General features: G+C 34.3%; 4 protein-coding genes across 4 annotated transcripts; 1 reads left to right on the forward strand and 3 right to left on the reverse strand.

The window, feature by feature from the left end:
• Nucleotides 1-1,617: 1,617 nt before the first annotated feature.
• LOC132169854 (F-box/kelch-repeat protein At3g23880-like) lies at nt 1,618-2,775 on the reverse strand. Its single transcript, XM_059580806.1, has one exon. It carries the CDS (start codon nt 2,773-2,775, stop codon nt 1,618-1,620), a length of 1,158 nt encoding a protein of 385 aa, XP_059436789.1.
• Nucleotides 2,776-8,231: 5,456 nt separating this feature from the next.
• Nucleotides 8,232-13,076, forward strand: LOC132170237 (protein LOL2). Its single transcript, XM_059581134.1, has 4 exons — nt 8,232-8,448; nt 10,558-10,665; nt 12,037-12,146; nt 12,836-13,076. The coding sequence occupies exons 1-4, from the start codon at nt 8,343-8,345 to the stop codon at nt 12,905-12,907; spliced, it is 396 nt and encodes a 131-aa protein (XP_059437117.1). The 5' UTR covers nt 8,232-8,342; the 3' UTR covers nt 12,908-13,076.
• Nucleotides 13,077-13,478: 402 nt separating this feature from the next.
• On the reverse strand, nt 13,479-14,527 carry LOC132170238 (stress-response A/B barrel domain-containing protein UP3-like). The gene has a single exon (XM_059581135.1). The coding sequence runs from the start codon at nt 14,209-14,211 to the stop codon at nt 13,540-13,542; it is 672 nt and encodes a 223-aa protein (XP_059437118.1). The 5' UTR covers nt 14,212-14,527; the 3' UTR covers nt 13,479-13,539.
• Nucleotides 14,528-15,004: 477 nt separating this feature from the next.
• On the reverse strand, nt 15,005-17,478 carry LOC132172910 (uncharacterized). The gene is made up of 8 exons (XM_059584471.1): nt 17,287-17,478; nt 17,095-17,184; nt 16,185-16,244; nt 16,034-16,073; nt 15,850-15,943; nt 15,589-15,648; nt 15,411-15,502; nt 15,005-15,284 (listed from the first exon to the last, which is right to left on the reverse strand). Exons 1-8 carry the CDS (start codon nt 17,400-17,402, stop codon nt 15,198-15,200), a joined length of 639 nt encoding a protein of 212 aa, XP_059440454.1. The 5' UTR covers nt 17,403-17,478; the 3' UTR covers nt 15,005-15,197.
• Nucleotides 17,479-19,061: the final 1,583 nt, after the last annotated feature.

The following is a 19,061-nucleotide window of genomic DNA, read 5'->3' on the forward strand; positions in this document are numbered from 1 at the left end:
CTTAACCCATATTTGGACATTGGTAAGTCAACCCGATCAAAAAATTTACGAGAACAATTATCCTGCACACCCGTTCCGATAAGCCACGGAAAAATCTATTATTCCAATCACTAACAAATCAAAATACAAGCAGATCGATCCACAGAAAAAATAACATCAAAGCAAGCATGCAAAGCATACAAGTAGATGCATAGAACATACTCTGAAAATATTAAAAAGGAAAAAACCTGCACAGGAAGATTACCTGGGATCAACGAGAACACAAACAAGCCAGGGTCAGAGAGATTTCCTAATTGACATCATTCTAGGTGATCATGGTGTTAAATGTGACAAAGAGAATATTCTTTTTTGGGTTTCTTATAAAATACTTCTTTTATTGATACATATACAAGGTATACATGTGCGCACAACTTTAGTCAATAAAAATGTTCAGAACTTGTGAGGAACCATTTACTAAGGAAATCATGGACATGAAACACCAATCTTGGGAGTTTGGCAGCAAGAACTTTGAAATGGGAGACATCCGTGTACACAACAAATATTTGTAGAAAGAATTGCTTTAGCTACCACCTCTGTGAGTCCTCAATCAATCAGATCAAATCCCCAAAAACAACAAATGCATTGTCAGAAAGCTCAACAACCACAAACTAGTGAACCATACTGGAATTTGTCCAGACCAAATAGCCACAAACCCTTGTATGTTTAAGCAATCAAGATGAAAAAGAGCTCTAAAAAGTCCAAACACCATGAAAGTTTCCCTGCACCAAAAGTTCTTGCCCCAGACTCCACATAAATGAAAACACATTTTAAGAATAGAGAGAAAGCTAATAACATTCATTATATTCAATGTCAGAGAATGTGTAAAAATATACTTCAGGAGCTCATTCAATCCAACATCTTTGAGGGTCTTGATAAGACTTTCCACTCCCATAATTGACCTGTTATTAGTTCATGATTCCCTTCCCTAAACTTTATCACTCTTACACGAACTTCCAAATCTTAAATGTGAAAAATGCTTTATTTATAAACTACACACTAATTAAACATAATATTTATTACCTTGTCCAGAGGCAGGAGAATGAATGAAATACAGAAAACTAAAGCCCCCTCATAGTTGCCCTAATAAGCCAAGATATTTTTAGGCATTGGATTTTATGAAAATAGGGAAACTACTGAAAAACATTGACCAACATGCCCCAGTGTGCTATGTCATTTTTTATCAAATCTGACATCTAGCCAAAGAGCTCAATTTTGAAAATTATGTCCACTAACCCCATCAACCATATCTAAGCACAAAAACCTCTTCAAGGGTAAATTTCTAGAAATAACAAGAAATAAACATCAAAAAACAAATATAATAAATACTAAACATATGGGACAATGAAAAAATAATTATGCCTGAAAAGTAAAGAAAGATCATGTGTAGAACCCTTGCACTCCTGCTTCTTTAAATTTAAAATTCTCTCACTATTGCTCCAAAAGATATATATATATGGGTTAAACGTAAAGAGTACCAATATTTGAGAAAGACATCATTGACAACAATAAGCAGAAAATATTGTATATGCTGCTTGAAACACACTTGGAACAGATACAGATACAGAAAGATGGCCATTGTCAACAATTGCCCTGCTCTTCAAATTCATTTCCGCCCTTGACAGAAACTAGGGTCTCCATGTAAGTAACCAACTGCATCGAGTCATCGTCTCCATGAATTTGGAGATTAGTCGTTTGTTCGGTAGAAGGGTCATACAAGAGCAGTTGCCCGTCATCAATTTTACTCAAGATCATGGTGTCATTCTTCCAAAATCCTAATGGTCGGTGAATAAATGCAGACGGTCTAATAGGGAAAAGCCTAGTCCAGGAGTCCTTAACACCAACTTTAAGCAACAACCATATATCAAATTGAAGCCCCATGCATTTGTCACCCATTGTAGCAATACTCATGGCAATCGATTCATTCAACACGAAAAGGTCAACCCCCTTAAGTACATTATCTGGATGTGGTGTTTTTAGGAATACCTCATCGCTCATGTCAAATGACAAAACAAATAAGTTATACAGACGAGCTTTATCATATGCTAGCCAAGAAGCCATCCCATTGATGTATGTTGGACATGCAACACCTTCGAAAATAAAACACGGGGGTCCATCAACTTTTCTCCAAGAATTGGTGCTCAAGCTGTATACCTCTTTTTGGAATATGATGTCTTTAACGTCTTGTGAAAAATAGTCGTCGAAATTGGGTTCATACATACTAACAAAGTTGATTATCTTGTAGTCATTAGTTTTGGCATCAAAACCAAATCCCATACCTTGAATACGGGTGCGATAGCCAGCGGGGGCGAAGCGGGGCAGGTTTGATTTGGGGACAACCTTTGTTTCTTTAGTTGTAGGGTTCCATATAACAACATTCAATGTATTGTAAGCGTGGAGACAAACGAGACCATTGCAAGAACCCACCACAGAAATACGAAACTTGTGGCTGTTCCCAAAAAACGGTGGAGGTAGAGGTTGTGTAAGGGATATTTGGAGTTCTTCATAAGAAATCATGGATACAACATAATCTTCCATCGTTTTGTTGAACGTTTTAAGGAGAAGGTGGGTGTTGCTGTTGTTGTTGTGTAGGAGGTGTTTTCTTACGAAGTTCTGGTGTGTGATGAGAGCGTACCAGGATTTGCAGACGCATTTGAAACGCAAGAGAGAGACGACCGGAAGCCATATCAGAATCAGCGTCACCAAGTCTTCAGGCAATTCGTTGGCCATCATCATCATCGGGTAATGGGTATGTGTGTTGCTTGGTTAGGGCGCAGGGTTTTTAGTTTCGACAAAGAGGGGAACGAAATGTAACAACATCAAGGCTGTTACATTAACTGTGTGACCCTATCTCTTTTATAGAGAGTTGCACTTGCGCCATAGTCCCCTTCTAATATCTAATCTAATATAATATAATCTAATATCTAATATTCTAATCTTATCTAATCTAGTCTAATATCCTAATATATATACATACATATATATATATATATGGTAGTTTTTAGGAGGAGGGCATAAAATTGCCACACGTGCAATTTTAAACTGTCAAAGGCAATCAAAAGTTGTGTTTAATGCTCCATGTTTCACACTTTCATTTAAATAACCGCCTTCACAGTTTAAAACATCATAGACTACAACAAGCGAAAAGAAAATCATCTTTGTCAACAAGGTTCTCTTCTCTTTGTTTTTCTTTTTGTGCTTCTTGAGAAAAAAAAAAAAAAAAAGGTTCATCCCCAAACGTTTTTCAGTTTGTTTTGAATTCAATACTTTGTTTCTAGATCGTCCTCCTGTTCAAACTATTTCAAAAATCAGATATGATTCTGTTTGTACAATTTCTTTTTTTTCTCTCCAAATGTTTTTCATTTTGTTTTGATTTCAATATTTTGTTTCTAGATCGTCCTCATGTTCAAACTATTTCAAAAATCATATTTGATTCTGTTTGTACATTTTTTTTTTTCTCTCCAAACTTTTTTTAGTTTATTTTGATTTCAATATTTTTTCAAATTAAAAAAAAAAAAAAAAGTATAAACACATACTAACAAGAAAATCATATTTGCAATTGCAATTCATTTAACTACAAATATTTACACAAACTGTTCCAAACAAATGTCACTGAAACTATAGTAATATTTGTCTTGATTTTTTTCTTCTTCAAATTATCCTAATTTATCATGTTGGTAAATATATAATACAGGTGATTGCTTTTTATTTCTTTTGAAAATAATTTACAACACGTCTAGAGGTATATAGCCATTATTCTTCTAGAATTTTTATTTAATACCTTTATTTTGTTTTGTAGCGTTAATTCCTTATGTTGTTTGTGTACGTTTTTCCAATAGATTTACTTGCTATATAAATATTACAATTAATAAATTGAATTGTTATATAATTATATTCTTTAGTTGAAATATGATTCAAAACAATGTCACTGAAACTATTGATATACTTATCTTAACTTTTTTACCAAAAAAACAATATATATCATGTTTGTAATTAATTAAATGCATGCACAAGTGATTTCTTTTATTTCCTTTCATTATTCTTTTTATTTTTTATTTAGTTTCTTTACTTTTTTTCTAGCATTAATTTCTAGCAATACATTTTGTTTGTATTACACTCTTTAGCTAAAATAATTAACATGACAGATCTCTAATTGACATGCTTCAAGGATGTTTTGAAATGCATTCCTATTTCATTTTTGTTTAATCAAAATTAAAATAAATGCCAATTTTTCACTTTTAAGTACAAAAACATAGCATTATGATATAATAACTCAAATTGTTCTTATCCAATTTGTAGATTATCTGTTATGTTTGACACATATATGCTTTCGTGTGGATACATAATTTGTAAACACCTGCGCACGAGGTTATAGAGTTTTCTATTGGTGTTTTTGATAAGAGATATGGCAAATTTTTAGTTTACAATGTTGTACATTGATAGTTTTCTCCTATGTTTAATGCACATTGTTTACGTGCTTAATTGATGGTTGTCATTGGCTTTAAAGATTATATTGGAGCCAAAAAAAAATTATATAGCAAAGACAACTATTTTCTATTATATTATTATTTTTCATTTTCTGTTTGTTTGTCTTTATATTTTGTGGTCATGTTCTTATGTTTTTGATTTTTGTTATTATCTTCTATTATAATTTATATATTGTGTTTAATTCTAATTGCTTAGTTTTCCTTTTTTGTAAATTTTATAATGAATTCATGAAAACAATGGTGAGAGAGTCTTCTATCATTGTTTTTGATTATGAGGTATGACAATTTTTTAGTTTACGCAACTACTGTTCATTATATATATAAATATTGGCTTCTAGAGTTTTATAATAGACTATGGTTCTTACCTTCAAAATTTTTATGAGGTTATATCAAATTAATTTTTGGGTAGCCTAATAGTTAATATAAGAAATATGATGTGTGTGATATGTGTTCTTTTAATAGTTAGGAATATTTATAAGACTCATTTAGGTACTTAGAGCATTCACAATGGTTTATATATGTTTTTTGCAAAATGACTAATCAAAATAATTTTAGCTAATAAGTTTTAAAAGATACCATATATCCGATCATATATTTTTTATTTTATTTTATCTATATCATTTAAATTTTATTTTGTTTTTATTTTTTAAAAGGATTGTAGTTTCCTAAAGATCATATTTTTCAACATTTTAGAAAAAATAAATGTGGAGAGAAAAATAGTATAAGAAATTTTTTGGAAAAGGGAGATGTAGAAGAGAAATAGTAGGAGAAAATAAAATAGCTCCAGTGAATAGCGTTGCTACGTATATGTATCATTTTTTTTTTTTTTTGGCTAATTCAATAAAATATCCATTTTGCCTTTTTTTTTTTTTAGCTAATCCAATGCGGAGGTGTTTTTTACAAATCTGATTAGTTATTTTAGATAAATGGTTAAATACCTAATACCCCATAGAGTTTAGGAACTTTATTTTTACCCCCATGGGGTTTCATTTTTATCACAGGACCCCCCTGAGGTTTTGATAAAGGACCAACTTAGTCCATCCGTTAGTTAACCGTTAAGACTGACACATGGGCTAATTAGATGTTGACACGTGGTACCTATTTAATTTTTTTAAAAATTAAAAAAAAAAAATTGGGGATGGCTCGCCACCCACTTTGGCCATGGGGGTGGCCTGGCCACCCCCATCTGGCTGGATGGAGGAGGTGGCCGAAACCACCCCCAATGGTGGTTGGTGGTGGCTTCGGCCACCCCCAAGGCTCCATGGGGGTGGCCGAGCCACCCCCAGTGGGTATTGGGGGTGGTTTCGGCCACCCCCAATTTTTTTCCTTTTCTTTTTTTCTTTTTTTAATACATTTTTTTTAATTTTAAAAAAAAATTAAATAGGTGTCTCGTGTCAACATCTGATTGATCCACGTGTCAATCTTAACGGTCAACTAACGGATGGATTAAGTTGGTCCTTTATCAAAACCCCAGGAGGGTCCTGTGATAAAAATGAAACCTCAGGGGGGTAAAAATAAAGTTTCTAAACCCCATGGAGTATTAGGTATTTAACCCTTAGATAAAAGTACAATTTAGCTCTTCCATTGTGAGTAGGGGTGTAAACGAGCCGAGCTTGAGCGAGCTTCCCTTGTTCAAGCTTGGCTCGTTTAAATTTTACTCGAGCTCGAACTCAAGGGCGAGCCAAAAAAATCGAGCTCGAGCTAATAATAAGTTGAGCCGAGCCAGCTGTTAAACATATTGCTGAAGAAGTCCCTAAAGTTTCTGTTACTGCTGAAGTCTTCTAGTCTTACTACATCTCTAGTCTTCTAGTTTTACTACATCTCTTTCCTTATCTTTAAGTCATCTATTTGCATTCTACTTCTCTTGTTCACTTGTTTTTAATTTCAGATTAGTATTAAGTCTTATATTAGGATTATGTTATTAGTTTTTTAATTCACATCAACTTATGTTATCAAAGTTGGTGATGGATTATATTTGTATTTTATGTTCTATTTAATCTTAATGAGAAAGCAGCACAAATCATTCCGCAAAATCACGTTCTCTAAGAACTCTTTTACCAGCTCGCGAGCTGGCTCTTATATTTAATGTTTTTGTTTTAAAATTTGTTTTTAACTTCAAGTACTCTTAAACGGCTTAAGAAGTTAGTTTGCATATGAGTATTTGCTTAGCCTGGCTAGTTGAGTATGGAGCCTGAGTCAATACAGTAAGGCATTTAGTTTCAAAGAGAGAGGATATGCATCCTCTTATAGATAAGCAAACTTGGAAATTGATGTTTTCTTAACAATGTGTGACAAGTTAACAGGTTGCATTCAGACTGCATTGGGACAACCCCCTACAAAAAAATATTTTTTTAACGTCTCTCTCTCAATCCTCCTCACCAGTCACAACGGATCTTCCACCTAAACTCTCATTTCCCACTCTCTTACTCTCACTCACCAGACATGTAGTGATAGTGTTTGGGTCTGTTTGATTCATCAATAGTTTATGCCTTTCGCAATCTTCCTCAATAGTTTCTGCTTGATTCTTCTTCCTTTCGTTTGGATCTGCTCTAATTGAATCGCAATCTTTTAAATGATTGCTCTCCCTCTCTCTTTCATCACAAAGGGTCTAGAATTTTTCATTCTCTAACGCTTAAATATAAATGCAATTTTAAGGTTTTAATAATTATGAGATTTATAATTAATTATCTATTACTTAGTTTATATATATATATACACACTCAAACTTATACGAGCTGTTCACGAGCTTAGCCGAGTCGAGCCGAGCTTGCTTCGTTTAATATTCGAGCCAGGATTTGTGTTCATGAAGTGCTTCATTTAATATTCGACTCGAGTACGAGCCGAGCTTATGCGAGCCGAGCCCGAGCTTGCTCGCGAGACGCTTCGCTCACTTAACAGCCATAATTGTGAGTGCTCTTATAAGAATGTTAAAATTGGGCTTTTACGGTGGCGAAGGAGAAAATCATTATTTTTTTTTTTTTTCGTTCTGCCATTTTTAAAAACAACACATGGTAGAAGCTCGTTAAAAAAAAAATAATAACAAAACTTAAGAAGCCAAAAAAAAGAAAAAAAAAAAAGCCTTAGAGCATGTACATGAGAATAGGCAAATGCTTAGTACTAGTCGAATTTGACTATTATTAGTATTTTTTTCCTCTCTAGTAGAATAGTCATTTTGTAGTTTTTCTTCTAGTATGAATAGTAAATAAGTTGATTAGCCTATTCATTATTCACAGTATAAATTTTGATTATTATTATTTTTCTCTTACACAAAATAATATTTAAATAAAATAAAGAGTATGATAGATAATCTCTTAGAGTTTGTATGAAAAATGAGTAACTAAATTAAAAATTTGTACTTTTTTTAGTAGTTATTTTGCCTACTTTTACTAGAGATATTCATGTGTTTTCTCAAAATAACCAATTATACTACTTACATAATATATTTTAGAGAAATGCAAGATATCATAATTTTATCTAATTTTCATTCAACAATGTTGATGTGATATGATAGTTATATTAGAGAATAAAATTTTTCTTTAATAAAATAATAATAATAATAATTGATTGAAACTACTACATTATTGTTAGATGAAATATCTTAAAGCATTACCATAAATGCCGAAAAATCTAGCATAGAACGACATCATGTATTTGACAGGTTGATTGAAACGGCGCGTTTGTAGCTAAGTGAGAGTCTTTCGGCAAAGCACAGAACGACGCCGTGTTGGAGACATGTCTCTGTAAATTCAGAGACAGACGGAGAGAGGGAGAGAGACTCAGAGAGACAGAGAGAGAGAGAGAGAGAGAGAGAAAGAGAGAATGGGGAGCAAAGAAGTAGAAGAAGAAGAAGAAGACGAGGGGCCTCCGCCAGGTTGGCAGTCCATCCCTCCCCCTTCTTCACAACCACCACCAGCGCCACCTTCTGGTGAGTCTCTTCCGATCTCTTCGGTGACACTTTTACCACGATTTTTGGTTATATATATGTCATTGATACTTTTGAAGGCTACGGTGATTCAGTTTAGTATGCTTTGTCAATTGCGTTTTTGAATTATTGTTCTAAACAATCAGCTGGGCCATCACCAACACTCCGTGGCTCACGAACACCAAGTGTTGGTGACTTGGTTCTCGTTACGAAATTATTATATTGATGAATCACTGGCTTCTAAAAGGAGCTCTCCCTTTTTTCAACAAAAAAAAAGAAAAAAGAAAAAGGGATCTTGCTACTTGCGGACATTATAATTAAAAGGGGTTCTGGGTTCAAAGGCATAATTTTTTTCATTTCTCTGTTGCTGAGTTAATGGTGTGGCTTAATGAAGATGGCATTAATCCTCCTGCTTGAGCTTAGAAAACGTGGATTTGGATAGCAGTGGTTATCTTTAAGATTATTAACGCATATGACTTGTTATCAAAGAATCTGTGAGCCTAGTGATAAGAGATAAGAGTATGTGAATACAATGTAACCTAGGATGACTCAAACTCAATGTGTATAGATGAGGTAGATTTGTGTTTCAATATGTAGATATAGAAGAGGTAGAGTTGTAGTTAAACTCGTATAATGTAATTGCTGTATTTATCAATGAAAGCTCACTGTGATCATATTATTCAGCAATAGTATTCTGTTCTCATGAGGATAAGCATTCACATCCAGATCAGCAAATTTACCCTTCATTTTAGCTAAAAAAATTATATTTCTTTATCTAACCACTTTTCCAAAGCAACTATTCACTTTCACTATTCCATTTCAATATTATTTTTTAAGGATTTCTTTACTTTTTCTTTCAGAGAAAAGGGAATGTTAGAGATTTTTAATTTTTAATTTTTTTTTTTTTTACAGATTTGGTGAGTGAGTGCAATTTGGTGAGCATTGTAGCAGCTCACCTAGCCGGGTGAGAACTAGGCCTCTAAGTGTTACCATGATTGATTTAAGGTGTATAGATGTCCTTCTGGGGAATTCCTTTTTTGTGAAGAGGTATCAGAAAACTAGTAATTGATCTTAGTCTATTATCAAGAATGGCTGATTGTCTCTGCGTGCGGTTTCTGGAAAGAACATGGTATTGGATGGAGTATATTAGGTGCAATGCTACCAGGTTTCATAAGTTGGTAATTCTTTTTGGGATGGACATCATATATTCTATCTAAAAGGTAGATTTTTGAAGTAACCACATTGACTTGTTTGAATCATGTGATTTCAGTTGAAAACATAAAGAAGCTCCTTGATCATTTGCTTGTATGAATGCTTTTTCAGTATAACAAATTACTACATTTAAGTAGGAAGAAAAGAGCTACACTGGGGGGTACTCACCTGAAAATTTTGTTTCAAAATTAAATCTTGATAGTTTTAGTTGACTGGAGTGGACAAAAGGAAGCCACTGCTTGCATAAGGGAAGTTTCTTGTAGGAAGACTTATAGCACCATTGCCATAGGGTGAGCAATGGCATTGAGGGAGAGTCCTTTGCTTGCTTTTGGAGAAAAGGTCATTATAAAGTGGTAGTAACCTGAAATTAAAGGATGCCATCTGAAGTACCCTTATGCTTGCAAATTCTAAAGAAACTGATCTTGTTAGCGAATAATCAGATAAGGTGTGGACATGATAGAAAGATGGGGCCATTATTATATATGACATGAGTCATCTTGGTGTAATAGGAAGACTGTTGAAGAGGGCATGAAGGTCATATATTTTCAATGTTGAATTTTAATTTTGCTTTCTGTTGGGATCTTTTCTGCTAGGGAAAAAATGAAGGTGTTAGAAAGCCTTTGCTGCCTATTAAATTATTGCTGTTGAATGTTGCTTATACACTTTACTTCAATTGAATATCTTAAAGTGAACATGGTAATGGTAACCATAGCATCCACAATAGGGCAGTTTGCAGATGATAACAGCATGAAGGGAATGGAGTCAATGCTTTTTGCTAGAATTTCATCCATTAGGAAGTTGATGATTCTTTTTTTTATGCATCATTGTTCTACTAAATGTCACTAAAAAATTAGATTGTAAAGGTATTCTCAACTGGTGAACCATGTTCTTCTGGTGCAGAAATGGCTCAAATGGTCTGTGGTTCTTGCCGTCGCCTGCTGAAGTATCCTCGTGGAGCCAGACATATTGAATGCTCATGCTGCCACACAGTCAACTTTGTATTAGAAGGTTCCTTCTCTCTCTTCCCCCCGTGTTTAATCCTATATCTAGTTTCCCTAGTCATTAGCAGTAAAGCTTCTCATGCTGTTATGTCTATATTTAGCAAAAAAAATATTCTTTATGTTATATAAATTTTTTCCAACTGAAGGAACAAATTTTTGCAGGTTATGAGTTGTAATTTGTGTTACACATTGATTTTCTTGCAGCTAACTCAATGATCCTCCTACCACACGCCCATCCCTTTAGGAATTTTGTTAATAGACCCATATTGTGTGTTACATGTTACCTCCTAACTGAGATGAAACAGCCCCACAGTACTTTTTCTAGAAGAATAATGTTATATACTACACCATTATCCTACCACTATCCCACAATGCTGACCTATTATTGTCAATCCACCATTGATTTTTTTTTTCTTCTTTGAACATTGACTGATCTAAAGAGTGTATTGGCGTGTCATGTCAGCATAGTAGGATAGTGGTCTAACACTGTGATGTATAACATCACTCTTTTTATAATGGCAAGTCGCTGACTTCACTTGGTGTGGCAAGGCTTTGACTACATAAGTCATGATGATTGTCTTTTAGTGCCTCCCTATCAGACCACATGCACATGCATATTCTCAAGTTCTCACTACACACATATGTCAGATACTGTGTCCCAGATCTATCTGGAGTTGGCCTAGTAAGCTAAATTTCACGTTAAGATTCTTGCATCTGACTTTTGGAAATGGAATAATTAATCCCAAACCATAGTATTGGGTATCTCCTTCTAACTGAGGTGAAAGCACTTACAAGTCTCAGTTCTTTAATCTACATGCATGGGTTGCAGGATAGATGAGACCAGCCATTGATTTCTATAGCTGAGACAGGATTTCAAATTATCATGACAAATAAATCTTTGTTTAGTTACACGTGTTCTCACACATAAAATGCACATTAGTAATTACTGTCATAACGACAAGATTGTTAATGACCTAACCATTAATCCAAAAGTCTTAGGACTAATGGTTACTGATTTTGTTATACCTTTAGGATTGTAACATTTCACCGCGCTTCCGAATTCTATATCCACGATGGCATATTATATCGACACTAACTTGATTATAGTCCTTTCTCTTTTTTGGCAGCTTCACTCACTTATCAATATTCAATGACTTTAACACTATACCTATGCATTAAACCAATTTTAATCCATCCTTTAGGTTGTCTCTTCCGTGACTCGAACTCGTGACGTGCTAATTGCTTTGATACCAATTGTTAAGGAAATAATTATTGATCCAAAAGCCCAAAAATGTATTAATATTGATTTGGTTAAACCCTTAACCCTTAGAATCGTAACAGAGACATACGATTTTGTAACTTGATCCTTCTTTTTCAGCTCAGGAGGTAGGGCAAGTTAGGTGTGGCAGCTGTGAAGTGTTGCTGATGTACCCATACGGAGCATCATCAGTCAAGTGTTCCTCTTGCCATTTTGTGACAGAAATTGGGGTATGCAAACTGCTTTCTTGCAAAAATATGGATCCCTATGTGTTCTAGACATACTATTTGCCATTTTTTTTGGGTTGCTTGAATTGGAATGCGTTTGCATGCATAGTTGCCAAGAGGCAGGTTTTCTGAACAAAAGATTTGGATATTTGCCAGCAACCACATAATAAACCATTTTGGTTGATGCCTGTTAATCTGCAAACTAAGCCTTCTGTGAACAGTTGTTGGTGAAGTGCAAGAATTTTTGTTACCAAGCAGTAAGCAGGACCAAGAAATTGTCATGGCTCAGTTTTTTTTAATGACAGTTCCTCCAATTCAGTACATTAAATTAACATGTCGTTTGAGTATTTGATTTTCACATGCATTTTTAGTATGATTAAAATTGTCCTTTTTAAAATGTTTGATATTAAGACAAGTTTTTTTTTCGGAATTGAGAACTGAAATTATACCTTTATGGCTAAAACTACAAAGATTCGGCAGTAGCTATTGAAATAAAAAAGCACAACACTTTTCAAAAGGAAAGATATTTGATTAAGATGTCATTTGAGAACTATATCATCTCATGCACTGTATTGTTCGGAGATTACATGTCAATATATATATATATAGCCTGACCCTATTATAAATGACATTCTTAGTTGGTTGTTAACATGTATTAATTACTTTGATTATGTTAATTGGTTTTTTTGTAGGAGCACAATAGGCGACCTCCATGGTCTGCACAGCAAGGGCAACGTCCTCCTGCTTCCAACCCTGTTCATTAAACAACTTACATTCATTCCTGTTAGGGATGTTAGCTGGGGTGTCCTTTCTATTAACTTCAACGTTTTTTTTTTTTTTTTTGGCTTTTTCTCTATTTGTTTTTTCGTATAATTGTTACTTTATATGTATTTTCTTAGAATATTGATTGAAAAAATAGATTTTCTTGATAAAGTCTTCTATTTCGGAAATTATTTGACAAAATATGAAAGAAACATCATATTTGATATTATGTTTTAATATTTTAATTATAAAAAAAATTTTAAAAAATTACTGTTTATGCACACTCATGTAATTTAATTATAAAATATAATTAAAATATTGTATTTTAGTATTTTAATTAAATAAATAAATAAATAAACATGGGCGTGCATGAAGTGTAATGTATATCACTGCTTAAACTCTTCTAACCGTGATATACATTACATGGACGTGCATGAACACGCGGATTTAATTATAAAATATTATTAAAATATTATTAATTTTTTTAAAAAAAAAAAAAAAAAATTAACACTGTTCATGGTATACCATTGCTCAAAGTCTTAGGCACCTGAAATTTGTTTGATAAAGAGTAAAAGCGCAGTAATAGATTTTGACATTTTCCATTGCATTAAACTGTGATCCAAAATGACAACCATCAAACACTCGCGGATTTTGGTGGCGGCACCACAAAATCAACAACAAGCTCACTCTCCACAAAACCCCTAACCTTCTCTTCCAAAATCACCAAATCCTCGTTCCCATCCACCGTCTCCAACTGGTTCTGTCCGGGAAAAACCGAGAGCCACGCGACCGAAAACCCCTTGGCCCTCCCCGGCGAGAAGTTTTCTCCAAAAGTAAACTGACTAATTTCCCCAAATCTGTCCTTAATTCCCTTGATGCCCCCTAAAATCTCTGCTTTTACATCCTCGACCAGATTGTCCTTCAGTTTCAGGCAGGTGACTCGAATCGCAGACCCGGGCGGTGGCGGGGCCACGTGGAGATCATTAGCGACGAAGACCCAATCGACGGCCATGATGTCTTCGATTAACGGTTGGTACTCCTTTACCACGCTGACGTGGCTGGGGTGGGCCGAGTAGGCTGCGAGGTGGTTTTGGGAGCTGTAGCGACTGTGGAGGATGTGAGTGAAGCTGAGGGAAGAGGAGGAGCTTCGGGTGCGGAGAACTGGGCGTGCGCTGAGGTGGAGGACTTGGTCTAGGGAGATCAGGCCGTTGAGCCCGTCGAGCCACGCGTTGACCTGGGAGGGGTCGGCGTTTTCTTTGACCTTGAAGAGGACCACGTGCTCGATGGTTTGAGTTTGGGAGGACATCTTGATCGAGTGAAGATTTGGGATGGGAAGGAGTTTGGGCGGTAAGAAAGTGAAGGAAAATGGAGGGGAAAAGAGTGAGAGTGTGTGGTTTTCGTACGCAGTATCGGGTTTTAAGGATGGTAGACCGGTAGTTGACAACTTGACGGTTCGTTCTAGGATGCATCAATAACAAGTAAACGACATCGAGGCTCATGGGTCAACAACACTACGGGTCGAAATTACATTGCCAACGACATTTAAGAGCCATAAGGCCCATAACGGTTGTTTTTGTCTTCTTATATACTCCTGTTACTGAATTTGCACTATAAGGTATATGATAATATGAACCCAGTTTCTTTCATGAATTCAAAACTAAAAACTTATAATTGCTATGATGGACTTAAACGGTCAATCTGTATTTATTAAAACATGACAATTCTCATAGGACATAACTGAAATAACTCGCATTCTCAATTACTGATGTAACACTCTTAGCTTGCGTTCTGTGCATATAAGACAAAGAACCCACGATATACTTACCTTTAATTATCAAGATATTTTTGGAATACATTTCCAAAAGATACTCTTTCACTAAAACTAACTCCTTTCACATGACTTCAAAATGACCATCTATGCTTTTGTTTTCAATTTTCTATTTAAGAAGAAAAAACAATATGCTTGCTATGGAAGGCAGACACCATGGCAGTTTGACTACCCTAATGAAATTACTGCAAATAATCTTTCATGTATAATAGCATTACATTTAAATTGGTATTGGAAGTGTTAACAGAACTAGCAACCCAAGTTGGTAGGGTGTGAGAAATCAAGGGAATTTACAGAACCATCAAAGCGACTATCCAGACAACATAACGTTTGAAAGTTTGCATGAAATTGAAGGCACAGGACTTATATTAAGAGTTTCTTACGGATATGAAATCAGAACGTGCCCATTTTTTTTCTTACCGTGGATGAAGAGTTTTTTGCAGCACTATCTATTGAAGCCATCTTCAATCATCGGGTGGGAAGTCCTCATCTGAGGCATCCTCCCAAAATGAACCGAGGGTCTTCCTCAGGATGCTGAAAGTTTTGTCATCCTGTGTTCCAAAAAAAACAAAGTGTGGATTAAAACTGTTTGCGCACATCTGTGAGCATTTGAGACAGAGAGAAAGAGAGAGAGTAGCTCCAAAAATCAAGCAACCCAATGCTTATAATTACTATACCTGCTTCTTCTTTTTCAAGGACTCCTCTAAGTGAGCAATTTTAGCAGCACAGGCTTTCTCTTGTTCAGATATCATACTCCTTTCTCTCTTCCCTGATATCAACCCACAAAAATGAGCAGATTTATGTTTTGGTTTCTTTTATGTTTCACTAAATGAGAGAAAGAGTGATGTTGCTCACTCATTTGTTCATATCGTGTGAATAGCTTCTCCTTTTCTTCTTCAAATCTTGAAATAGTGTCTGTCAAACAGAACCTGTTAATTATCAGCTACTCCAACCAAAACTGGTAGTTCAGAACTGAAGTTGTTTATTGAAATCATTTGAAACAGAAACATGTCATTCTGCTAGAAAAAAATGTCAAACTGCATCTTTGAGAATTATGCTTGGGTAATTAAGAGATGCAGCCATGCAGGTGATGTGCATGAATCAAAGTATTTGTACCTTTTAAGGCCTGCAGATGGGAAACTTTCTCCTTGCAAAATTTCTCATACAGTCCTTGGAACTTTGCAGCCTCATTCTTCAAGCAGTTTTCACACTGCAAATATTTATTCACAAAATTTTCAAAGCATTTCTTTTGTAAACTCAATAACAAGAAGTACTAATGCTGAGCCGCTTTGCCACAGACCTCTTTTGAGCTCTTTGAAAGTGTCTTGGCAAAACTTTGTCTGACAATATAAGAAAAATGAGAATTCAATTAGATACAGATATGATCATAAGTACAAATTTGGACACTTAAATTTGGTTTAAAATTTGCATTTATCGGTCTTCCACTTTACCTATCCTTTTCAAATTTTGACTTCAACTCATCAATCATAGATTTCATCTCAGCAGCCACACTGTCATCAAAACACAATGAACTGTCACAAGTAACTATTTCATTGTATTTCTTCCATTAACGTTATTAAGGTAAGCTGATTAGTATTACATAAACTAAGTGTGATTAATATTACTAACAGCGATAGAAAAGTAGAGAGTATGAGCTGATTAGCTAATAAATTTCCAGAAATCAGCATTGCAACAATAATAATGCAGAGAGTTTAAAACCAATCAGATTAAATCTGTTTAGGAAGAACAAGCAGATTTTGAGCAACTTAAATGCAATTTTCAACTTCAACTAAGAAGGTTATACTTTCACAATTCTGTGAAAGTATGAGCTGATTAGCTAATAAATTTCCAGATTAGGAAATCTCTAAATCGGAATTGCAACAATAACATTGCAGAGAGTTTAAAACCAATCAGATTTGATCTGTTTAGTAAGAACAAGTAGACTTTGAGCAAGTTAAATGCAATTTACAACTTCATCTAAGAACGTTATACTTTCACAATTCTGGATTTAAACAAACCGAACAAAAACTATACTTCTACGGATGAAAATATCAGATCGGAATAGCATCGGATCATGAAATCCTTCAAGTACTTTCAAATGGAGACTGTCTAGGCTGAGAGAAACATGATCGCGATAGTATATGTCGTTAAAAATCAAGTTTCCATGAAACGTTTCAGTGCTAGCAATTTCATCGATTGGAATCATATGAATGCTATGAAAGTTTCTGATTATCAATGAGAAAAATTCGTACAAAATGCACACAAATTACAGCTTCGAGTAAATTGTGAATTCAGAAATTTCGGATAGTCAAGTAACAATATATAATCGATTCCGATAATGAGCCAAACAATTCGTGTTACCTGGCGATAGTCTCTTCGTTCTTCTTCTGGCCGTCCTTCTGAGCCTTATCTCTGATCTGGTGCAGCGCCGACATAAGGCCTTTGATATCACTGCGATTCCACCATTTTTTTTGCAACAAAAATACAACCTAGATCTCTATCAAAAACACACAAAAACCAAAAGAGGACTATCATTATTCGTGGTAAACTAACTTGGAGAGATCGAGATCGAAATCGAACTCCTCCTCGACTCGGTTCTTCTTGGCCGATCTGGCGAGCTCGGACTCGGAACCTTGCTTCCTGGCGCTTTTTGCTTTGGTCGTGGACATTCCTGAATTTTGAGGCTCTGGAGGTGAGGTTTTGGAAATGTGAAGCTCTTTGAATCGCTTAGTTTGCGAAACACTGAAACAGAATGAAAGCGAGACGGTTTCTTGTGGCGCGCGCTCAAATAAAATTCTTTCAAGTTCAAATTTTAGAGCGAATACTTTTTTCTTTTTCTTTTTCTTTTTTGAAAATTTTATTTTTAAATTTTTCAGGGCAATTTTTCTAGAAAAAATTACAATTTACTCCCCAAAATTGACAGCGTTTTTCAATTTGAATACCAAAGTTTCAATTTTTGCAATCTACCCCCCCCAAAGTTCTAAATTTTTGTAATTTGACCAATTGTATCCAAAACTTTTCATATTGTCCATAATTTTTTATTTTTTTAAAAAAATTCGCCGCCCCCTTTGGCCATTGGCAATTTTTGCACCCCAAATTTTTTTTTTTATATATATAAAATAAAAATTATGGGCAATATTGGAATTTTGAGATAACATTGGTCGATTTCAAAAAAAATTGGAACTTTGTGGGGGTGAATTGCAAAAATTAAAACTTTGGTGTTCGAATTGAAAAATGTTGTCAACTTTGGAATGGATAAACTATAATTTTCCAATTTTTCTAATTATTTTGCTAAAAAAAAATAAAATTGAAAGGAATTCTAACCTTGAAATATCAAAGATTATTTTAATTATTGAAGAGTTCCCACGAGGCATAACATATACGTGCAATTAACACTCTTGTTAAACTACATTCTTTTTAGAGTAGGTAATTCTCACATATATTTTTAATACTATTAACATAATATGAGAAAAATTTTAAAATTACATGTGAAAATCACATACTTTTCTAAAGATATGGAATTAATGAATTGAATTGAAAGATAATGGACTACATGTAAATGATCGCATGTGTCATGCCCACATCATAAAATATTGGACAAACCGAATTAGATTTGTTCTTTACTTTAATAAGGGTAAAATTGTCATTTTATTTTTTTTGGTAATAATTTTACCCTTATAAAATAAAGGACTGACTCCATTTAAAATGGAGAAGAACCTTCTCCCACCGCTTTGTGGGGGTTGAGTTTGATGCAAGCAAGTCAAAAATATATAATTATGAATTTGGAAAGTTGATTAGAGTTTTGTCATCCTTTTTACCTTGTAAACTTGTTTCTACCCACTCATTTAAACTTAGAATTCTCTATGATATTGATGGATCCGACTTTTATGCGGTAGTGAAAAGTACAGCAGATACCGCATAGTCAAAATTACTTTGCCTTTTATTCATATTCAACCATCATTACACTATGATAATTATGAATAATCACTTGTATTACTAAATGAAATTAGCACATAAACTTAAAATTAACCAATGAAATAAATATACTGTCTCCACTCATCTCCACAACATATACAAGTGAATCTTCTGTAGTACCTTTGTGGACATTTTACAGATGGATTCTGTTCGTTCAAGTAAAAACTAATAATGATCAATTGGAAAAGTTGTTTTTTTTTAAAAAAGTTTTTTAATGGGAATGGTATAATAGTATTTTCATATTATTTTTGTTATTTATGTGAGGGAAAAAATGGCAAGAGATCTTAAATAAATTTAAAATCTATGTAAACTCGTATATAAATTGCATAGCTAAACTGGAATATTTTTTCTCA

This window comes from Corylus avellana, chromosome ca2 (genome assembly GCF_901000735.1).
Source record: "Corylus avellana chromosome ca2, CavTom2PMs-1.0".
In the NCBI taxonomy this organism is placed as follows: domain Eukaryota; kingdom Viridiplantae; phylum Streptophyta; class Magnoliopsida; order Fagales; family Betulaceae; genus Corylus; species Corylus avellana.